The 20,900-nt window shown below is 37.3% G+C and overlaps 1 protein-coding gene across 2 annotated transcripts in view; it reads right to left on the reverse strand.

The window, feature by feature from the left end:
• Window positions 1-603: 603 nt before the first annotated feature.
• The window catches only part of CUL2 (cullin 2), a 103,239-nt gene continuing 82,942 nt past the window's right edge, over window positions 604-20,900 (reverse strand). For both annotated transcript variants that reach the window (XM_008058214.2, XM_021712358.1), the window contains 7 exons: window positions 19,434-19,586; window positions 19,067-19,144; window positions 13,637-13,703; window positions 6,294-6,496; window positions 4,173-4,274; window positions 2,202-2,318; window positions 604-1,156 (listed from right to left, as the gene is read on the reverse strand). In XM_008058214.2, the coding sequence (XP_008056405.1) occupies window positions 1,025-1,156; window positions 2,202-2,318; window positions 4,173-4,274; window positions 6,294-6,496; window positions 13,637-13,703; window positions 19,067-19,144; window positions 19,434-19,586 (852 nt within the window). In that variant the 3' untranslated portion in view covers window positions 604-1,024. The remainder of the gene's footprint in view (window positions 1,157-2,201; window positions 2,319-4,172; window positions 4,275-6,293; window positions 6,497-13,636; window positions 13,704-19,066; window positions 19,145-19,433; window positions 19,587-20,900) is intronic.

The following is a 20,900-nucleotide window of genomic DNA, read 5'->3' on the forward strand; positions in this document are numbered from 1 at the left end:
ATTTTTTTTAAAAAGGTATTTAAGTTATGCATTGCTAAGCACACCTACGACTTACCAGAGTGACTCTAGTGTCTACACTATTAAAGGACAGGAATAAGGGTAACAGGTCGGGGGTTTAGAAGGAACACACTGGCATCACAGAATCTCCTACAGCTCAGGAAAGGCCGCAGAGCTTGGGTCTTCGTCTATATGAGAATTGATTAATATGCAAACAAAAGTAAGACAACTTTGGGATGAAAGGCTCTTTCTGTGCCAGACTTGAGGTCACCACACATCCTCATACCTGGTTTCTGGGTGTAGCACATCATCAGAAACTGTTGATGGAATTATACCTGCAGTTTCAAAATGCTAATATCCAACGTAGCTCTAATCCATAAAAATAAAGCATTCTTTATACTGAATGCATTTTATGCATCCAAGAACAATAATCTAGACATTTCTCATGTAGAACTTAAACAGGAGTACAAGTGAATTAAACCATTCAGATAAAAATTGAACTAAAGCTGCATGAGCTGCTTTGAGTCTATATTATTACTTTGTGGTCAATCTGACACTCCATCAACATAAAAAAGGCATTCTATTTCTTTATTTTTTTTTATTTGACAAGCAGCAATATCATGTTTGTCATTTTAATGTAGATACAATTATTAGGTTATCTGTCATATTACAATATTTAAGTTTTATTTTATGTCCTTTAAGATACATTAAAAAAAAAAAAAACACATCAACTGCAAACGTGAAGGGGAGAAAAAGCATGGTACCCAACCAAATTTCCACATTTCAGCAATACTTCACTCATTCCTTTAATAAAGTTTTAAGAAATGTCATAATGACATGAGCTTGAAATATCTCTAGGCATTTTCTTTGACGCTCATGACGTGGCACTGGTGATGTTGTAAACAGCAGAAAAACAGGGGCTGCCAAATGACCAAATTATGGAGGCACAGGCCTGCTTTCTCCCACAGGAACACACCAAATGGTGATGGCAATGATCTTCTCACACCCACACTGGAGGGGAGCGACATCACGCAACATAACTGTACTCATCTGCCGACGCTTGACTGCGTTCGATGTACTGTTTGTCTATCAGAACTTCAATACACTTCTTAATCATGCTGATACTGGGGTTAAACCTAGCTCTTGACTGGCTAATCACCTGTGGGAGAGAGACACAGAAGTCAAACTCTGTTAGTTCATCAGCTATAAGCAGTAACTTTAAGCCAATCAGCTGTAAAGTATCTCAAATTTATTGAGGTTTCAACGAACAGAGTCCAGGAGGAAAAAGATACATAAAATAAGCATGAGAATAATTATAAAATTATTACTACATTAATTATTAAATAATTAATTAAACTGAGTACCATCATTTAAATAGGATAGACATAATACAGCAAGTGAGTGCGTGCCATGGACAATATTAAATTTTTAAAACAAAGCAAGGCAGTGCAAAGAGGGAAGGTGCAATTAGATCTAACAATTTTGACACAGTGGCCAAAAGGAAATTTTAACAAAGCAAGGAAAAAGCCCAATGTTTACATTGTGAAGAAATTAAAATACAGACCATACATACAGCCACATCTAATAATATTTATACATAATTAAATAAAACGACAAACTAAATAATCTGTCTCAATACTCACAACGCTCCCATTTTCACCCCCAAGCTTCCATTTACTGTAACTCAACTTCCGGCTCTTGGTTCGAATATCACTTTTTCAAGGAAGTTTCCCTAGGACCCTCAGGTGAGGACTTTTATATACATTCTCATAGGACTGTAGAGCTTCCTTTCAGCGCATGTTCATGTAACTATTTATTTGTGTATTATTCCAAGAACGTGTTTCTTGCCCTCTAGACGCCTACCAGGTCCTGAGCTGCTCTGCACCACATCCTGTGACCAGCTGGCACTCTGTCACGTGGCCGGCACTCAGATATTATAGAATGAATGAATATTTGATGGGCCAAATTCCTTCCATAATTGGACAGGAGACTCAATGAAGCGGCAAGTTTTCGACCTCTAAGTTCAAGCCAAAGCAATCTGAATTTAACAGTGAAATTACAAGTAAGGACTGCTTGCCTTAAGTAATGAGCCATTTCTTGATGCTATCTGGGGATCATATCATGTCTGTATCATTTTTAAGAAGTATCAGCCCATCCGTACACTGATAATGTCCCTACCACACCAAGTCCTGAGACCCCTTTACCTCTTGGATAAGGGCGTTGTGCCGAAGCACCTTCCGTGCTTTCATGATACGAACTATAGCAGCTTGGAGATACATTTTCCTGTCCTCGTCTACAGCACTTCTGGTCTGCTCCATTTCCTGTTTTCCAGACCAAAACAACAACAACAACAAAAAAAAAAAAACAAGCAAACAAGACCCTGTCACTGAACCTGTTCTGAATTCATGTTATCAGTGAGTTCATATGAATTTCCAATAAATACTGAACATCAAATTATACACTTATGCTATGCCCAATTTCCCATAACCACTACCAAAACAACATCTACAGTGGTTTATATATCATTTCTAAGGCTAGAATATTAGAAAAAAAAATTATACTATCACAGCCTGTACTGTTACTGCAAAGAGGCAATAAAGTAGGTCTAAAATGAGACAGAGCAATAATTTTCAAGGCAATTGTCCCATCAATGATTACAGAACCTATGTCATAATGCTCTTAGACAGAGTTCTGCCAAGTGCAGCAACTGGCTCCAAGTGCATCCAGGATCAGGCTTCAAGGGGAAGAATTGTGAAGGGTTCTATCTGGCTCAAGCAGAGAAGCCAGGAATGGGTCAGAGAGGTCCTCTCTCCATGTAAAACAAGGCACATTAAACAGGCCATGCCACAGTAACAAGGATCCCATAACAGCTTTTAAAAGATACAGTACATTCCATATATTCCAACTTATTGCTCTTCAGCCTGAGGGAAAATGGAAACTGGATCATTTTAGGGCTCAAAGTTAATGGCAGTGAGCTAGTATCTGTTTCCACCATGGGGAAATACGTCCAGAAGAGGGCCTTGATAGTCATGCACAAGCCTAAAGACCATACACAGGAGGTAGTCAGGGAACATAAGTGACAAAACAGTCCATCTCAAACCAAAGCAAAAATCACTGCTGAGTTAAGATAATCCAGAGCAGATGTCCCTCTCACACTGGTTCCTCTGGGTCTAGGCCCCAATCCAGACCCCCAATCACAATCTGCATTTTTACAAGAACCCCAGGTGGCTCATTTGCACATGAAAGTTTGAGAAGAATTTTATATGACAACTTTTCTTTGCAAAGAAATGAGCTGTAAAATTTTCTTCTATTTTACTGTAACCCCACCACTTTGGGAAGCAGCAGCGAGAAGATCACTTGAGCTCTGGGGTTCAAGACCAATCTGGGCAACATAGTGAGACCTCATCTCTACAAAAAAATAAAAAAAATTAGCTGGGTGTGATGGCACTCGCCTGTAGCAGAAAAATCAGGATTGTCAGAGCCCAGAAGGTAGAGGCTTCAGTAAACTGTGATCCTGCCACTGCCCTCCAGTGTGGATGACAGAGATCGGGACAAAAGAAGGCAGGGGGAGCGGAAGGAAGGAAGAAAAAGAAAGGAAGGAAGGAAAATATGAAAGATTCTATTACTTCTCAAGGTGGGAATTTTGGAAGAGAATGCAAAGCAAAGCTATACATTTTAATGGTTTAAGGAGCAAATACAACTAAACTACAACACCATTTCCTTAGCTACTTTTTTTTTTGAGTTGGAGTCTCACTGTCACCCAGGCTGGAGTGCAGTGGCACACTCACGGCCACCTCAGCGATCCTTCCGCCTCAGCCTTCCAAGCAGCCAGAACTACAGGCACGTGCTACCACGCCCAGCTAATTTTTTGTTTATTGTAGAGATGAGGTCTCACCAAGTTGCCCAGGCTGGTCTCGAACCCGTGGGCTCAGGCAATCCACTCGCCTTGGTCTCCCAAAGTGCTGGGATTATGGAGCTCGGCCTCCTTAGCTACTTTTTAAAATAAAATACTGGTAGAGATTTCTGTTTGATTGTAAGGTTAGGAAATGCAAAGAATAAACCAGAAACCAGATGCATCATTTTATTTATTTTGGTGTGCAAAATTACAACCTCAGTGTAAAGTTCAAAGCTTATTATATCCCCCCAAATGCTTATATTTTAAAAAAAACACTTACTTGTGGTGTATCTTTCTGCATTGATGTAGTAATTTTAAATTTTGTTCGTTTACTGCTGAAGTTCATATTTAATGAAAATGAAGATTCTGCATCAATGTCTTCCTACATTTAAAAATAATACATTTATATTTATAAAAAACAAAATTACTAAATAGGAGTTTATTGCAAGTAATATGCCATGAAATTAAATAATAACTAAACAAAAAGATTAAATTCTCAGTATTTTTTATAAAGACTTATTAAATTTAAGAGAAAGACAATTGTCTTTTGTTCAACAAACAAGCAAAAACAAAGAATTTTCCACTTTTACATCTGCCTGAATCTTAATCAATTTATATTTAGGAATAAGCTATTTTCTCATACAATTATTAAATATACTGACTTTTAATAAGAGTCAAGCTCACTGGCCTAAATGGAGTTTTCAACATTTGACTTTTTATGAAACACCAAAGCTTATAACTTTTCCATCTCATTTTGAAAAACCAAACAACTAACTTTTTTCAAATGCTGCAATAACAAAACATCAACTATAAATATCTTGACTCTAGAAGAAATTTGTGTTTCCAGCGGCACACAAGCATCAACTCGCATGACCTACAGTGATGGGGACAGGGTCTATCCCTCAATCCATGTTTTATTCACTCTTTGAGAAGCAAGTGGCCTTTTCTAAGGGGAAAGTTGTTGAGCCAATTTTTAGAATCATGACTTCTGTATTTGGTTTAAGAAGGCCACTCATATCATGCAGTGGAATTTCTTTGGCAGCAGGATCAAGAGGAACTTGACAGATGGGCTAATTCTTAATAATAACCTAATAAATCCTGCTAAAGAACTGGCAGATTAATAATTAAAATGTAATACACAAACAAGAAATATATATTTATTTTGTAAATTTCCAAGTGTCAAAAATACATGCTTTAGAAAAAAAATAAAATTTTTAAAGCACTTAAGTGCTTAAAAAAATCATTAATTAACCTTAATTAATTAGAATCTGAATTAAGAAATTTGTAATTTGTTAAGATTCTGAAGCCAGAAAAATTAAACATTTCTCAAAGTTATTGAAAAACTGATCTGAATTTCAGAATATATACTACTTATAGTTATCAATTATAGACTACAAAATGTTATCATAATCTTAAGGATATCAGCAAAATGAACTGATGAGAGATAAATTATAGGCTATTAACTTCATCAAAATAAAAATGAAGCATTTACAAGAATTTATTACTTACATCTGGTCAATTCAGGACAAAAGAAAGAAGGAAATTGGACCTAAACTAATGTGAACCTTAGAGTGATTCACAGATTGGTACTAATAAATAGACTGATTACAAATAGTTTTGTGACCATACACAAAAACTGAAAGTGTTAAGAAACTCAGCATAGTTGAAAAAAACTTGATATTGCAATTTTATGTCTGTTAGATCTAATAAAGCAATGAAGTTTATTTCAAAAAGAATTTATTCTTATAAGCACAATAATTTGAAGCAGGAGATTTAGCCCATATTTGCTGCCTTTTTAAACCATTTAAACATCTAGAATATACTATAACAGCAAAACAATAAAAACTTGTTACTAAGTTATAAAGAAAAGGAATTACTATAGTATTGGCTTGTTATTCTTGTGACAGATAATAAAAATACATGGTGGCTCACTGTGTGCTGACATGAAAGTACTTGAGAGCACTTGGAATGAAGTTACACGTTAATTATGTATACAGACAGACATCAACAGGGTGCCATTTCCTATTACAGAAACATAGAATTAAATTAACTATTCATGTGGGAAAAAAAGCCCAGAAAGATTTACAGTAGTCTTCCATTTAAAAACTTCAATTAACCAGAATTCTACAGGTGGCAATTCTTTTACAATTTTTCAGTAAATTGTCACAAAAAAGGACAAGTAAAATCAAACTCTAAGGGTGCCAGGTACCAACTCGCACAGCATTCTCTGTTCCGCCTCAAGTTCACAGCTGTAAAGAGCCCGCAGTAATAGAGCTGATTCAAGTGCCTTCTGAAGTGCAGAGGGCACTGACAGTCACATCCTTGCTTTAAAACTGCAAACATCGCACAGAAAAGCTTGACTGTTGACAATGCTTAAATTCCTTGGAACACGAGCACATACCTTTTCTGAATCATGGTTAATCATTTTCACATCAAGTAATGATTTGATTGTTTTTGTCAGTTCCTTTTCATTCATCTGAGTGCTGTCTTGAAGCTCCTTATAGCTGACAGTTTCACTGTTGTTAAAGGCGAGAAGAACCGCCATTTGGTATGTTGTAACCATGGCTACATATGGTTTGCCCAAATAGTTCATTTTAACTTCACCTACAATTAAACAAAAATTTTGACAGTCAACTGACCGTTGCCATTCAAAGAAATGTTTCACTCTTACTTGAGTAATCAATAGTTTATTTCAGATATTTTCTCCTGAAAGAGCGAACCAATTATTTTGTTGAACTTTTTGTTAAGCCATTGCTGTTAACAATGTAGTCATTTTGTTTTTGTTTTGTTTAATTTGGGGGTAAGGGTGCAAGGCTATTATTTGTTTTTGAGTAAGTAATGTAAATCACAGTTAAGCTATCATAGTAGGTTTAAACAGTGTCTTTAAATAGTACTAGAAAGGCTAAGACCTACACAGAAAAAACAACAACCAAACAACAATAAAAGAGGGTGGGAGAAAAAGAAATGGACAGACAGAAGGAGGGAATGAGAGCTGGCTACCAGCAACTGCTTATGTGCTGTCCAGCCGATCTGTCCAGGTAGAGTCAAGGACATTGAGAGGTCTACAACCATACGGGATATGCTTCTGAAGCTCTGCTGAAACTGCAATTTCTGCCCCAAAAAAACCTTTTTTTTGTGGTTGTTTTGAGTTGGAATCTCACTCTGTCCCCCAGGTTGGAGTAGAGTGGCACATTCACAGCCACCCCAGCATCAACCTGCTGGGCTCGGGTGATCCTTCTGCCTCAGCCTTCTGAATAGCCAGAACTACAGGTGTGTGCTACCATGCTCAGCTAATTTTTGATGTATTGTAGAGACAAGGTCTTGCCAAGTTGCCCGGGCTGGTCTCGAACCCAAAGGCCTCCCACTTGCCTTGGCCTCCCAAAGTGCTGGGATTACAGGCTAAGCCACTGAGCCCGGCCTCTGCCAAAATTTAGCAATGCTGTTTTGTCTCATAAATAATATTTTTCTTCCCAGTAACTTTCTAGAGGCAAACAGGTGTAGAAGGAGAGACAAACAAGAAGATCCATTCTTTTGTGGAAATAGCTGATAGGCTAAAAATGTTCTAAATGCTGAACTACCCTGGTAAGTATCAAAAATACAGCAGGTGTAGGCACACAACAGTTCTGTGACATACCAGGAAACAGCAGCATGACATAAGCACACAAAAACTTGTAACAAATAATATGACAACATGTGTAACCCTGCAATGCTCTGTAACATGTTTAAAAACTGATGCGAGTTGAAGAACTGCTTCCTAAGGCTTCAAATTGTGGTTTAATGACTCTCCTCCTGGCACCCCCCGAAACATGGTCTACACTATTAGACTGTTTAATAAGGATTATAAACTAAACCATTGTGAGATCTCATTTTAAAGCTCTTCATTTTAATTCAAAGAAACTGTATTTCTCATGAAATTATGCTACAGATTATGTTTTCCATCTCAGGGATAATTAGCAACTCTGATCAAGGTTTTGTGCTTCTTCTATTTATTCATTACATAATTAAAGATTTTAAAGAATGTAAGCAATTCACCAATTTAGTATCACTCACTGCACATGCCTATATTAACTTTCATTATCATTATTATCATTTATGCCTCAACTTATTTCAGAAAAAAAACCCTGATATACATAGAGAGAAAAAAAATCCTAATCTCTGAGTTTTCATGAAAGGAAGCTGATATATTAGAATATCCCATTCATGTAAACATTTTACTTTTTAAAAATTATCATTTGGAGCATATGACTAACAATTAGTATAAACAGTACTTTAAGGACTCTCATCTCAACATTTAAGTTTGGAAAATGTGGTAAAAAGTACAACACCACACAATTTTCATTTTATCATTAATAATATACCAGAAACAAGTATAAAATAATGCATCAAGCCTGAGATGATTCAACAGGACCATCAGCTAGGATGTCACTGATGCTGCACCACACTGCCAGGGGTTTGGAAACACAGACCCAAAAAGCATTAGCAGGTCATGCAAGTACAGAACCAAAGCATATTTACTTCTTCAGTTCATTCTACAGCCTTAAAAAGAAGAAAACTAGTTAGTGTTGTATTATGTCTTTTTATTGCTATTTCTCAATCCATCACCAGGGGTCTCTTCCCACTTTTCTCAGCACCATTCTCCTAGTCAGCTCACATATGGAAAGACCAGAGAAAGGATAGGGGGACATTTGGGCAGGGAAGGAAGCCCCAGACTTGTAGGGTTCATTTAATTACTGCCAAGCAAACAGCAAAGAAAAATGATAAGACTGATAATTAAACCTGCAAAGTAGGTTGGCAAGCCCTAAGAGACTGAAAACTAAAATAATACAGTTTGTTCCATGCAACTTTTAAAAATAAGTCCACCAAAAGTTAACCGGCATTTACAATGCGCAGGGCTCACACAATAGTCTCCTCCAAGTCACTCTCCCATTATCTCCATCAGTTCCCTGCTCCCTTAGGGAAAGTTTTTCTTTTCAGAAGAATGCCATCTAATAAATGCTGCAGGAGTGATAGAATATCACTGCTTTACAACCAGTCATGAAATAACTGATTCTGGCAAGGATCATCAGTTGATGTTAGAACTAGAGGTTAGGTTATTCCTCGAAGAGGGTATTCATGTGTGACCTACGTATCACCCTTAGATGGTCTCTAACTGAAAACGTGCCTTTATAATGGAGCTATCTGGTGGCCACTACCTTAATCAAGTGACCAAGGTTAGCATCTGTAATACTAAAACAATCTGACAATACCGGCCTTCTGCTATAATGCAACATGACATGCACAGGACCCCCAAGAAGCATTCTTAACAATAACTTAACCCGAATATAATAAAACTTCAGACCTAATTTTCACTTTACAGAAAGCACAGATAATAGAAAACAAAAAAAAAAAACACTACAAGTAAACAATCTGATAAACTCAGAACACTGGATATTATGCAAGACAACTGGCCTGGTCCGTTCAAAACAGTATGTCAGAGAATGCAGAGGGGCAGGAGGCTTGTGGGGAAGTGGCAGGAAGAGGAAGTGGGGAGACATAACACCCAAATGTCATCAGTGGTATCTGAGTACAATAAAGTAGCCATGAAAGTTGCCTTGGAGACAACCAGGGAAATCTGAATGTGAACTGATCATTAGGTCATATAAGACCCCTCACTATTTTTAGGTGTTGAAGTAAATGAAAGCAATAATGAGAAGAATTCAGTCAAGGATAGAATCACTGCCTTTTAATGTATGTGCAACAATACAGTGTGACTTTCACTTTGGAAAATAATAGTAACTACCAACACATAGAGTGATTTACAGTCCACAAAGTACTAACTTGATCTACATTAGGTTATCTGATGAAGTGGTACCTCCCTTGAGTTAATCATTTCTCAATTTATATTTCAGCAACTGACCTGGCATTCCTACAACTTCTTGCTCTGTCACAAATCAAATTTATTTATATCCAGACAGTGTCCTGGAAACCATGACATTGTATGGATATTTCTCTTCATCATGCATCTGTATGTCTCCATCAAGTTGTCCCCTAAGGATAATTCCATCCAAAGCCCTTAGTCATAAATCCAGTGGAATTTTCAGGCTTTTTCTCACTTGGTATTCTGTCATGTCTATTATCATGGATTGCTTCTTAAAATTCTTACCTCCATTGGTAATATACACTCTCAACATTCCTCCTTGCCTAGCTCGGCTTAGATATCATTTCCCAAGAAGCCTTCCCTCACCAGCACCTGCCTGCCACCACCATCCTGTGACGTACGAAGCATACCCTAGGCTGGCCTCTCTATCACAGCACTGAACACACTGCCCTATAACTATGTACTTGTCTGTCTAACGACTGGACAAGAGCTTTTTGAGGGCTGAGGCTCTGCATTTTATGTCTGTCCACTTGGCCATTAGAAGATAAAGATGAGAAAACAGGCTCAAAGAAGTTCAGTAACTTGCTCAAGCTGCATGGCTGGTAAGTGGTGAGTTAGTAACTTAACCCCAGGTCTTCTGAGTCTAAGCTCCTCCAAATACCACTTCATACTCCATCTCCAGCCATGTGTATAGACCTTGGCTTACAATACAAACATTAAACTGTTTCTTGGGATTTAAATAACCTGGGAATGTAGAAACAAACTAGAAAAGAGTTATTTTCATTATGTTTAAGTATGATAGGGTTTCTGAAGAAATATAACTCTGAGTGCCCAGTCAGGATCTGAGCCAATGTTCTAGAAAAGTCTCGGAGTCTGATACCACCTGCAGACACTCCAAGAAAAGCACTTTAAATACAGACGATGCTGCAGAACCTTTCATTCAATGAATCAATAAAAAACAAAAGCAAAGCAAAAAATTTTGGTCAAAGGACACAAAGTTTCAATTAGGACAAATAAGTTCATGATGACTAAGTGCATGCTTGACAATTGCTATGACAGTAGATCTTAATGTTTTCATTACAAAAAACTGGTAAGCACATGAAGTGACAAGTTATACTAATCATAATACTAATAATCATGACAGTTATACTAATCACTGAATAATATTAAAGATAAGTTGAGCTAATCACAATATACACATACACTGTATGCTGTAAATATATACAATTGTTATGTCAGTCACACCTCGGTAAAGCTGGGAAGGAGGAAAAAAAACGCACTCTACTCAATGGTATCACTGATAGTCCCTGTTGTTTTCAGAACCTTCAGTGATTCAAAACAAGAAATAAATTTATACAGTTAACATCTCTTTTCCAAAGGAAGAAACCATTTGGTTTTACAAAACACAGACAACACAAAAACAAATGGACAAATGGTAAGTGGTGAGTTAGTAACTTAACCCCAGGTTAAGTTATGTAGCTATTATGTACCAGTTCGGGAATTTAGTATAGTTTGAAACAGAAAAGGAAAGTTGTTCTCTTTCCTAGTTAGATGTTATGGTGACAGTGTTCAGGCCAAATTTCAATGGCTAAAACTATGTACCTAAGTTCTTTTTTTCTTCCTTTATACAAGTATACCCAGTTGCTGAACATGAAAAAAGCCCCTCATTAAAATTACTTTAGGAGACTAGTTGATTATTGCTGAGGTACTGAGAATAATAAGAGTTTAAACTATCCAAGATGAATGTTCAGGGGAAGTAACAGCAAATTAAACTCAACTACATTAAGATATATTAGTTTTCTTAGAAAACATAATATCTACAACATGTCAAATCAATTATATTTACTAAATGAGAACAGAAAAAATTCACAACATATGTAAAATAAGAGGTCAAATATTAAGTGACTACTTATTAAGAATATCAATAAACATCTATTTATTAAAGTAATTTAAAAGTTAGAATGCCCAACTTGTATGGCAGATAAACTTGTACAAATAAAGCAATATGCATCACTAATATAATAAACCATGATATCACAAGATGTAAATGAGTCCAATAAATGATGAGTATCACAGGTACTAAGATGAAATATCTCTTAAGGAAGTGGATAGAAAGAATTTCCTAAGCTAGGCGCTGTGGCTCACACCTATAATCCCAGCACTTCGGGAGGCCGAGGTGGGAGGATTGCTTGAGACCAGGAGTTTGAGACTAGCATGAGCAACATAGTGAGATCATGTCGCTACAGAAAATCCAGAAGTATGTGTCTATATTTTTGGACACTGAAGTATGTGTCTGAAGTCCTAGCTACTTGGGAGGCTCAGGCAAGTGGACTGCTTGAGTCCAGGAGGTCAAGGTTGCAGTGAGCTAAGACCGTTTCACTGCGCTCCAGCCTGGACAATATGGCAAGACCCTGTCCAAAAAAAGAAAGAATGTCCTAATAAAGGTTACGGCTACTGTGACACCTTCAGGCAACTCAGACCAAATGCACACATAGTCTACAGTCACTCAAATACATTAATTCTATTAATTAGTGGACCCCACTGTTCCAGAAAGAAACAAAGAACATAATTAAATTCTTATTAAAACTTTCGCAAACTGGTAACCACTAGAAATTATTTGGGACTTTCTGGAAAAAGCATTTACAACTGCATTCATTATAATACTACAAACAAAAATCAAATGGTTAGGTTTCCTTATGATGCCATATAATACTTAATGTAATTTCTTTTTTTTTATACATATTTTTTATTTTAAAATTGTGGGGTACAGTTAAGGGTTAGGTATACAAATATGCATTGTGCAGGTACCCTTGTTGATGAGGTGTGCCCCAACCCGTCCCCAGACAGATATTGACTACCGTTAATCCCACCTCCCTTCCCCTCCCTATCCCCGCCCCATAGTTTCCCACCACTGTTAACCCTTTTCTAATGGTATTACGATAGTTGTTCAAGGTCCACTTATGAGTGAGAACATGCGATACTCAGACCTTTGTTTCTGTGAGAGAGCACTCAGTATTATAAACTCTAATTCCATCCAGGTTGCTGCAAAATTCATGATTTTGTTCTTTTTTATGGTTCCATAATATTCCACTGTGTATATGTACCACATTTTTAAAACCCAGTCCTCTTTTGATGGACAGCATAGTTGACTCCATGATCTTGCTATTGTGAACAATGCTGCGATAAACATACATGTGCAGGTATCTTTTTTATAGAGTGATTTGAGTTCTTCAGGGTATATTTATTTCTTAGGAATATCTGATCCATCAAATCTGACTTTCTAAGTAAATTTTCTTTTTCTTAATTTTTTGAGTCAGAGTCTCTCTCTGTAGCCCAGGCTGGAGTACAGTGGCACATTGCTCACGGCCACTGCAGCCTCGACCTGCTGGGCTCAGGGGATCCTTCTGCCTCAGCCTTCCAAGTAGCTGGAACTATAGGTACGCATCATCATGCCCGGCTAATTTTTTTATTTATTGTAGAGAGGAGGTTTTGCCAAGCTGCCCAGGCTGAGCTCGAACCCGTGAGCTCAGACAATCCTCTCACCTCAGCCTCCCAGAGTGCTAGGATGATAGGTGTGAGCTACTGCGCCCAACCTACTAAGTAAATTTTCTAGTGTCTATAAAAAGTGGGTGGCTACAGAAATGTAATAAATCATTATAAAATTCAGAACACTTCCTAAAAAGTGGGAATATTATAAGCAGCATAATTATAAATTATTATTAAAAAGTGCTATACTTGAACTTCATTATTTGTTGCTTTAATGGTAATCAGAAAGGCAGATGGAGAAGGTTAAAAACTATAATTAAGCTACAGAAAATCTCTTTCTAAATAAATGTAATCATATTGGGTAAATTTCATTAAACCAGATATAATTAAATGCATTTTACCTGTACAGAGATAATGTAACCATGTAAGTTTCCTTCCACTGAAATGCTGGCTGTAAAATAATTCAAACTGTAAAAAAAAAAAACAAAAAACACCACAAATTACTTTCGGCTATTATAACTTACCTATTTACCACCATACTTCAAAACTAAGAAAGTGTTCATGTTAGAAAAGACTTATATTATATCCCAAGTGGTCTACCCTCTCATTTTACAGAGGAGAAAACACATCCATGCAGTGTCTGACCAAGATCAGACAGATATTATCCCAACTCTCTTACTTGACAAGCTGGTCCAGAGTTCTCATCATTAAACCACAGCACTGCAAATTTGACTTTTCATAGAAATTCAAAAACAACATAGTGATTCATTATCATTTCTGAATGATATCAATTTGGACTGTATAAATTCTACTTACAGACCAAACACACTTTCACATACATTCCAATATGGAAATATAAATCATAACTTGTTTGTAATCTCCTATTTGCCAATCTATGCCCTTGCTGAAGTGGCTGGCTGATTCACACTTGTGTGGTTTCACAAATAGTGGCATCTGTGATTTAACTTCTAACACATCAAACGTTAATGCAAAGCTTCAGGATACATCTCTTCGGATAGTCTCTTGTTGATATTATTGTGACTAATTAAACTTAACTCACTATTAATGTAGCTTTAAAATTTTAAAAACTGCTTCCCGGAATTCAGTGCGTAATAATAGGACATCAGTCTAAAAATGCAGACTGTATATTTTTTAAAGAGTGAGTAGGAGCCGGGATCGGTGGCTCAGCCGGTAATCCCGCGCCTTTGGGAGGCTGAGGTGAGTGGATTGCCTGAGCCCGCGGGTTCGAGACCCGCCTGGCCAACTTGGCGAGACCTCATCTCCAAAATAAATTAAAAAAACTAGGCAGGCGTGGTAGCGCGCACCTGTAGTTCCAGCTACTAGGAAGGCTGAGGCGGAAGGATCGCCGGAGCCCAGCAGGTCGAGGCTGCGGTGGCCGGGAGCGGTCACTGCACTCCAGTCTGGGCAACCGAGTGAGACTCCAACTCAAAAAAAAAAAGAGTGAGTAGGTAATATACAGTGGGAAAACATGAAAAAGATAAAAACTCAGTATCTCTATAAAACTGGGGAAAAAAAACGGCATCATGTCACAGTTCAGAATTGTAGATATACTTTTAGTATGAAGTGCCATAAATAACAAACCCAAAGCTTTTTTTGCATCTCAAACTTTACCTTTTGTGCTTTCAAAAAGAAGTTCCATTAAGCACTCAGCAATAGACAATCTACCAGCTGTCCTACGTATTCTTACAGTGGAAGTGAATGGCTCCTGCCAGGAGCATTAGTGACTTCCTTCAGCAGTCTATCAAGTTTGCCTAGTCCTGAGAAGCTGACATTTGTGGAACACATTTTCCCTCCAATGATGCAGCATCTTCCTCTAACAGCAGATCCACCAACCCTTTGCATGATGAATGGGAAATGACAGGCACCTGGAATACTTACAGCCTGCCTGGCCCCAATCCAGACAAACAGCAAATCAAACTACATCATAAGGGGATTCTGGAAGTATGCTTTGACTAATCAATAACCTCCTGGGTTTTTTATTAAAATTCCATGACTACGATACAACTTCTAATTTATCTACAAAACACAATGCAGTTGTGAACAAAAGCAAATATTTCTGAAAATGAGAAACTCAAGCTTAAAAGTGTTCTTTATGAATAATTTAAGTGCAAACTAGCTTTACAATGTACACGCCAAGCTCTAAAAATATTTTTTGCCTCCTTAGTAGTACAACTCAGGAAAGTTTCACTGATGATGATATGCACATGCCAAAAGAAGAGATTGCTTGATCCTTAAATTTAAAATCTGATTACAAAGACTCCCATTTCTGTAGCCAGTCAACAATTAGTCAAGAATAAAAAGATACAGCTCCAAATGGAATTATTATAAATCACCAGGTATTACAAAGACCAGGTTGTAAAACCTTGCTTGATTTGCATCATTAAAATAATCATATTAACAAAACTTTTAGTAAGAAATATATGTTGACTAAACTTCTCATTTTAAAGTAAATAGGCTCAAGGACAGTTTTTTTCAAACACTGTTGGAGGGCATTAATTAGATCTGAGAGCCTTAAAAATTAACATTTCATATTCAGTGAGTGTATTTACCTTTAGATAGTTTCTAAAATTACTTTTAATTACAACTTTATTTCCATAGTTTTGAGATACTAATGTGTAAAACAGAAGTAATTTTTGATAAACAGGTATATTTAAGATTAAGATGTAAAAAATGCAAATTATCACTAAGGCAAGCTGAATTTATTTACATGTGAAAAAGTACACTATTACACAAATGGATTTCAATCCTATGTAACTGCAACTTGGATTTACTAGGGGAAAAAATTAAGGACAAACTCCCTCTACTGGTAATTAGAGAAAATTCAAGTGGAGAGAACGATATTCTTGGAGTCATAATTTTATAATCTGAAAGAAACCCACTTCCTATGTATAAATGAGGAAACTAAAATGTAAAGGCCATAAATAATAAAGTATAAGGAGTTAAGAACTGTTAGTAGTAAATCATTATTTCAAGGAGAGAGAAAAGTATAATGTTTAAAAGGGAACTTTATTTCAGCTCCTACACTCTCCCTTAATTTAATCGGAGAAGCAGGGTTTTAAGAAGAAATATGTTTTAAGACTGACGTAAGAGAGGGTAAGAGAGGATAAGAGAGGAGTCCGTTTTCTTTCTCCCGCCTGGTCACAAAGACATCAGAATACTTTACCTGGCTACCTTGTCCACAGCTCCTAGGTTGAATCTATTCTTTCTGCAGAATGCATACTAACCTGGGATCATACCTATTTGCATAAATGCTCTCCTTCATGTCATTTCTAGAACATTTCCTGCTATAATCTCTTTTCAAAGATGTAGCAAGTTCTAAATTAGACTCCTGTGCTGAAAGTGCCTCATGCTTGCTTTCCTGAAATCCACCCATCTGGTTATACTACTCTACTCTTACCATTGCTTGATGGTCACTATCACTATTCTTCTACTATCCATGCCATTTATTGAGTACTTAAAATATATGCCAGATTAACTGCTTTGTGTGCACTACCCCATTTTGTGCTCATGTCAACATTCTGAAGTAGTACAATTATCAGTTAACAGAAAGTTAAAAAATTATTTGCCCAAAGTAAGAGAGTAGTAAATAGCATAACAGACATTTAAAATCATAAATTATGACTCCAGAGCCTGCACTGTGTTATTTTGTTTATAATACTTATTTTAAAATAAACCAAAATAACCTACATATAATTCAAGTTTACTGAAATTTGTAAACTGACCTCTAGAGGGAGCCAAATTGATAGCCCAAAATGGCATCCTATATCTGGCTAATTAGTTTTAATAAACAGATCCAAAAAATACAGTCTGGACAATTAGCCAGATCCCATCTACAAAAAATAAAAAAGGTAGCAAACAATATATGCCTTTCAACAGAAGAATTTTTTTGGTTAAACTCATAATATTTCTGAGGTATGCCTGTAGTTACTCTTAAAAATGACTACTCACTGTCAACATCTCTAGGAAACAGTGTAATCACTTAACATTTTAATTTTATATTTCATAAATGTATGTATAACTCACTGGTTCATAACCTTCACTCACTGCCCAAATAACAAACTATTAAAGGATAAGTTTTCTCCAGAAAAAAATGCCACCCAAATTTTCATCCAATCAAAAAATAAGAAAAGGCCAGGCTCGGTGGCTCAGCCTGTAATCCCAGTGCTTTGGAAGGCCGAGGTGAGTGAATTGCCTGAGCCCATGGGTTCGAGACCTGCCTGGGCAACTTGGCGAGACCTCATCTCTACAATAAATCAAAAAATTAGTCGGGAGTGTAGCGTGCGCCTGTAGTTCCGGCTACTTGGAAGACTGAAGCAGAAGGATAGCCGGAGCCCAGCAAGTCGAGGCTGTGGTGGCCGGGAGCGTGCCACTGTACTCCAGTCTGGGTGACAGAGTGAGAATCCAACTTTTCAAAAATAAAATAAAATAAGAAAAGATGTTCACTCAAAAACTTGTACACAAGTATAGCTGTGTTATTCACATACTAAAAAAGTGGAAAGAACCAAATGTCCATCAAATGATGAATGGATTTTTAAAATCTGGTATATCTGCACGATGGAATATTATTTGGCAATAAAAAAGAATGAACTACTGATACATGCTATTAACATGAATTAACCTTCACAACACTATGGTAAGTGAATAAACTCGGTCACAAAAGACTACATAAGATATGATTTCACTTATATGAGATGTCCAGAATAGGTAAATCCACAGACAGAAAGTAGACAGCCTACGGATGGGGAAGGGAAAGTTGAAGGAACATGGCATGTGACTGCTAATGGGTAGAAGGTTTCTATTGGGGTAATTTTGGGGGCAATAAAAATGTTCTAAAACTAACTATGGTAATAAGTGCCCAATTCTGAAAATATTAAAAACCACCAAAATTGTATACTTTAGATGGGTAAGCTGTATGGTATATAAATTATATCTCAATAAGATTACTTAAAGGAGACATAGCTTCATAGTCTCAAAAACCTTTTTTGGTAAGCATTCTAGGGTTTCTATTCAGTCACACTCCAAGGCAATTTTTATTTGTATTTTCCAGCCTCAATTCATTTTTTTCTAGAATATTTCATATTCCACATATATTTGTCTAAATTACCGCACAGAAATAACAATATTACAAGGAATAAATGAGGCATAAAAATGGTTAAAAATTCAGGCCTGGCACAGTCGCTCATGCCAGTAATCCCAATACTTTGGGAGGTCAAAGTGGGAGGATTGCTTGAGGTAAGGATTTCAAGACCAGCCTAGGCAACATAGTGAGACCCTATCTCCACAACAAATAAGAAAATTAACCAGCATGGTGTTGTGCACCTGTAGTCCTAGCAGCTTGGGAAGATTGCTTGTAGGCAGGAGGACCTCTTGAGGCCAGGAGTTTGAGGCTGCAAATGAACTATAACTGTGCCACTGCACTCCTACTTAGGTGACAGAGCAAGACCCTCTCTAAAATAAAGGCTCAAAATTCAAATGGAAAACTGGCAAATGACGTTAAGTATTGGGTTTAAGATTTCTTCTAATATCAAAATTTGTACAACTTAAAACTGCTTAAGAGCAGATAATAGATGTACTAAGTAAGAATAAGAGACATGCTTTGACAAAGAACAGTATGACATCTTTAGCATTCATTTTAACATTAGTAACTACAATAATTTACAGTCTTCCCAAAGTGCAGACTGAATATAATTTGTGACTATATTTTTATCACATAAGCCCTTAGGACTTTGAAAAAAATATCAAAAGTGATATAATACGAAGACAACTATTAAAATTCCCTAAGTCTTCTAATACATTTCCTGCAAACTCACCATCTGTACACTTTTTTCTAGTTCCTGGGGAATTGCAAATGTAGATGAAGGAGCCTGAGTGAGAGGCCATGCACCAGCCTAGAAGGAAAAAACCAAACTAAAAGTTAAATAGACCAACATCCAACTTGAAGCAAACATTTATAAAATGAGTTAAGCAACTAAAAGATCTTTTTTTTCTTCCTCAAAATGCTGATAAAACCCATGAGCATTACTTTCATGGCACATTTCATTCCAAATCAATATAGCACACAACTCTGGAAGCCACAATTCACTGCCTGAAACAAAGGTGATCAGGCATCCATTTGTGAATCTTTTGTATCCAAGTAGTGAAATAATTAGTAAATGTCCACAATAAAACATATCATACCTGTAGAACATATATTTGAAAACTAATTCCCAAATCTATTACTGTATCTTGGTTTTTGATAAAATTGTTGAACTTATTGTTGAGATCAGCGCTGACACTCATATCTGTATACATCCGATGTAGCTTGCTGGTAAACTCATAACCACAGGCTTGCTATAAAAAAAAGTTTTTAAAAAATGATTTTAAAAGAAAACTAATAAGCCATATTGACTAATAAAAATATGTTGCTATGCTAGATCTTTGGTCAAAGGTCCTTGCAAGTATGATAACATCCAAACTCTATATTATTCACAACCCAGAGTTAATCAAAACTCTTCAAATTTCCTTTCTTTTAAAGGCACATAAGATAAATGAATGAAAACATATTTATGAAACAATAAATCTCCCTTTAAAACAAAAACTTTTCTACATATTCTTATATCTTATTTCAACACCGCAAAATGCTCCATTACTATATGTAACATACCCTATAAGGAGTTTTTGTTGTTGCTGTTTGTTTTAAGAAACAGGGTCTTGTTTTGTCACTCAGGCTGAAGTACAGTGGTGCAATCATAGTTCACTGCAGCACTGAATTTCTGGACTCAAGTGATCCTCCTGCCTCAGCGTCCCAGTAGGTGGGACTACAGGCATGTACCACCAGACTGGCTTTGTTTGTTTGTTGTTTGTTTGTTTGTTTTTGAGTCAGGGTCTCACTCTGTCACTCAGGCTGCAATACAGTGGCACAATCATGACTCACCACAGCCTCAAACTCCTGGGCTCAGATGATCCTTCTGCCTCAGCCTCCTGAGAATCTGGGACTACAGGTGCATGCCACCACACCCAGCTAATTTTTCTATTTTTTGTAGAGACATGATCTCATTATGTTGACGAGGCTGGTCTCAAACTCCTGGGCTCAAGCAATCCTCTCACCTCCGTCTCCCAAAGTGCTGGGATTACAGGCGTGAGCCACCATGTCTGGCCAAAGCTTTTACAGATAGTTTCAAATGAAAGATTACTGGGAGCCGGGCTCGGTGGCTCAGCTAGTAATCCCGCGCCTTTGGGAGGCTGAGGTGAATGGATTGCCTGAGCCCGCCGGTTCAAGACCCACCTGGGTGGCAAGACCTCATCTCTACAATAAATCAAAAAATCAGCCGGACGTGGTAGCACATGCCTGTAATTCCGGCTACTCGAAAGGCTGAGGCGTAAAGATCACCGGAGCCCAGCAGGTCAAGGCTGCGGTGGCCGGGAGCGGCCACTGCACTCCAGTTTGGGCGACAGAGTGAGACTCCAACTCAAAAAAAAGAAAGATTACTGGGAATGCTCCAACCAGTAGTCAGTGCAAAAGGAGGTATATGTGTGTGTGTGTGTATTTTTTTTTTTGGTTGGAGTCTCACTCTTGTCACCCATACTGGAGTGCAGTGGCCACTCCCAGCCACCGCAGCCTCGACCTGCTGGGCTCCGGCGATCCTCCTGCCTCAGCCTTCCACT

This window comes from Carlito syrichta, unplaced genomic scaffold, assembly GCF_000164805.1.
Source record: "Carlito syrichta isolate Samal-C Ts95f unplaced genomic scaffold, Tarsius_syrichta-2.0.1 Scaffold89697, whole genome shotgun sequence".
NCBI lineage: Eukaryota > Metazoa > Chordata > Mammalia > Primates > Tarsiidae > Carlito > Carlito syrichta.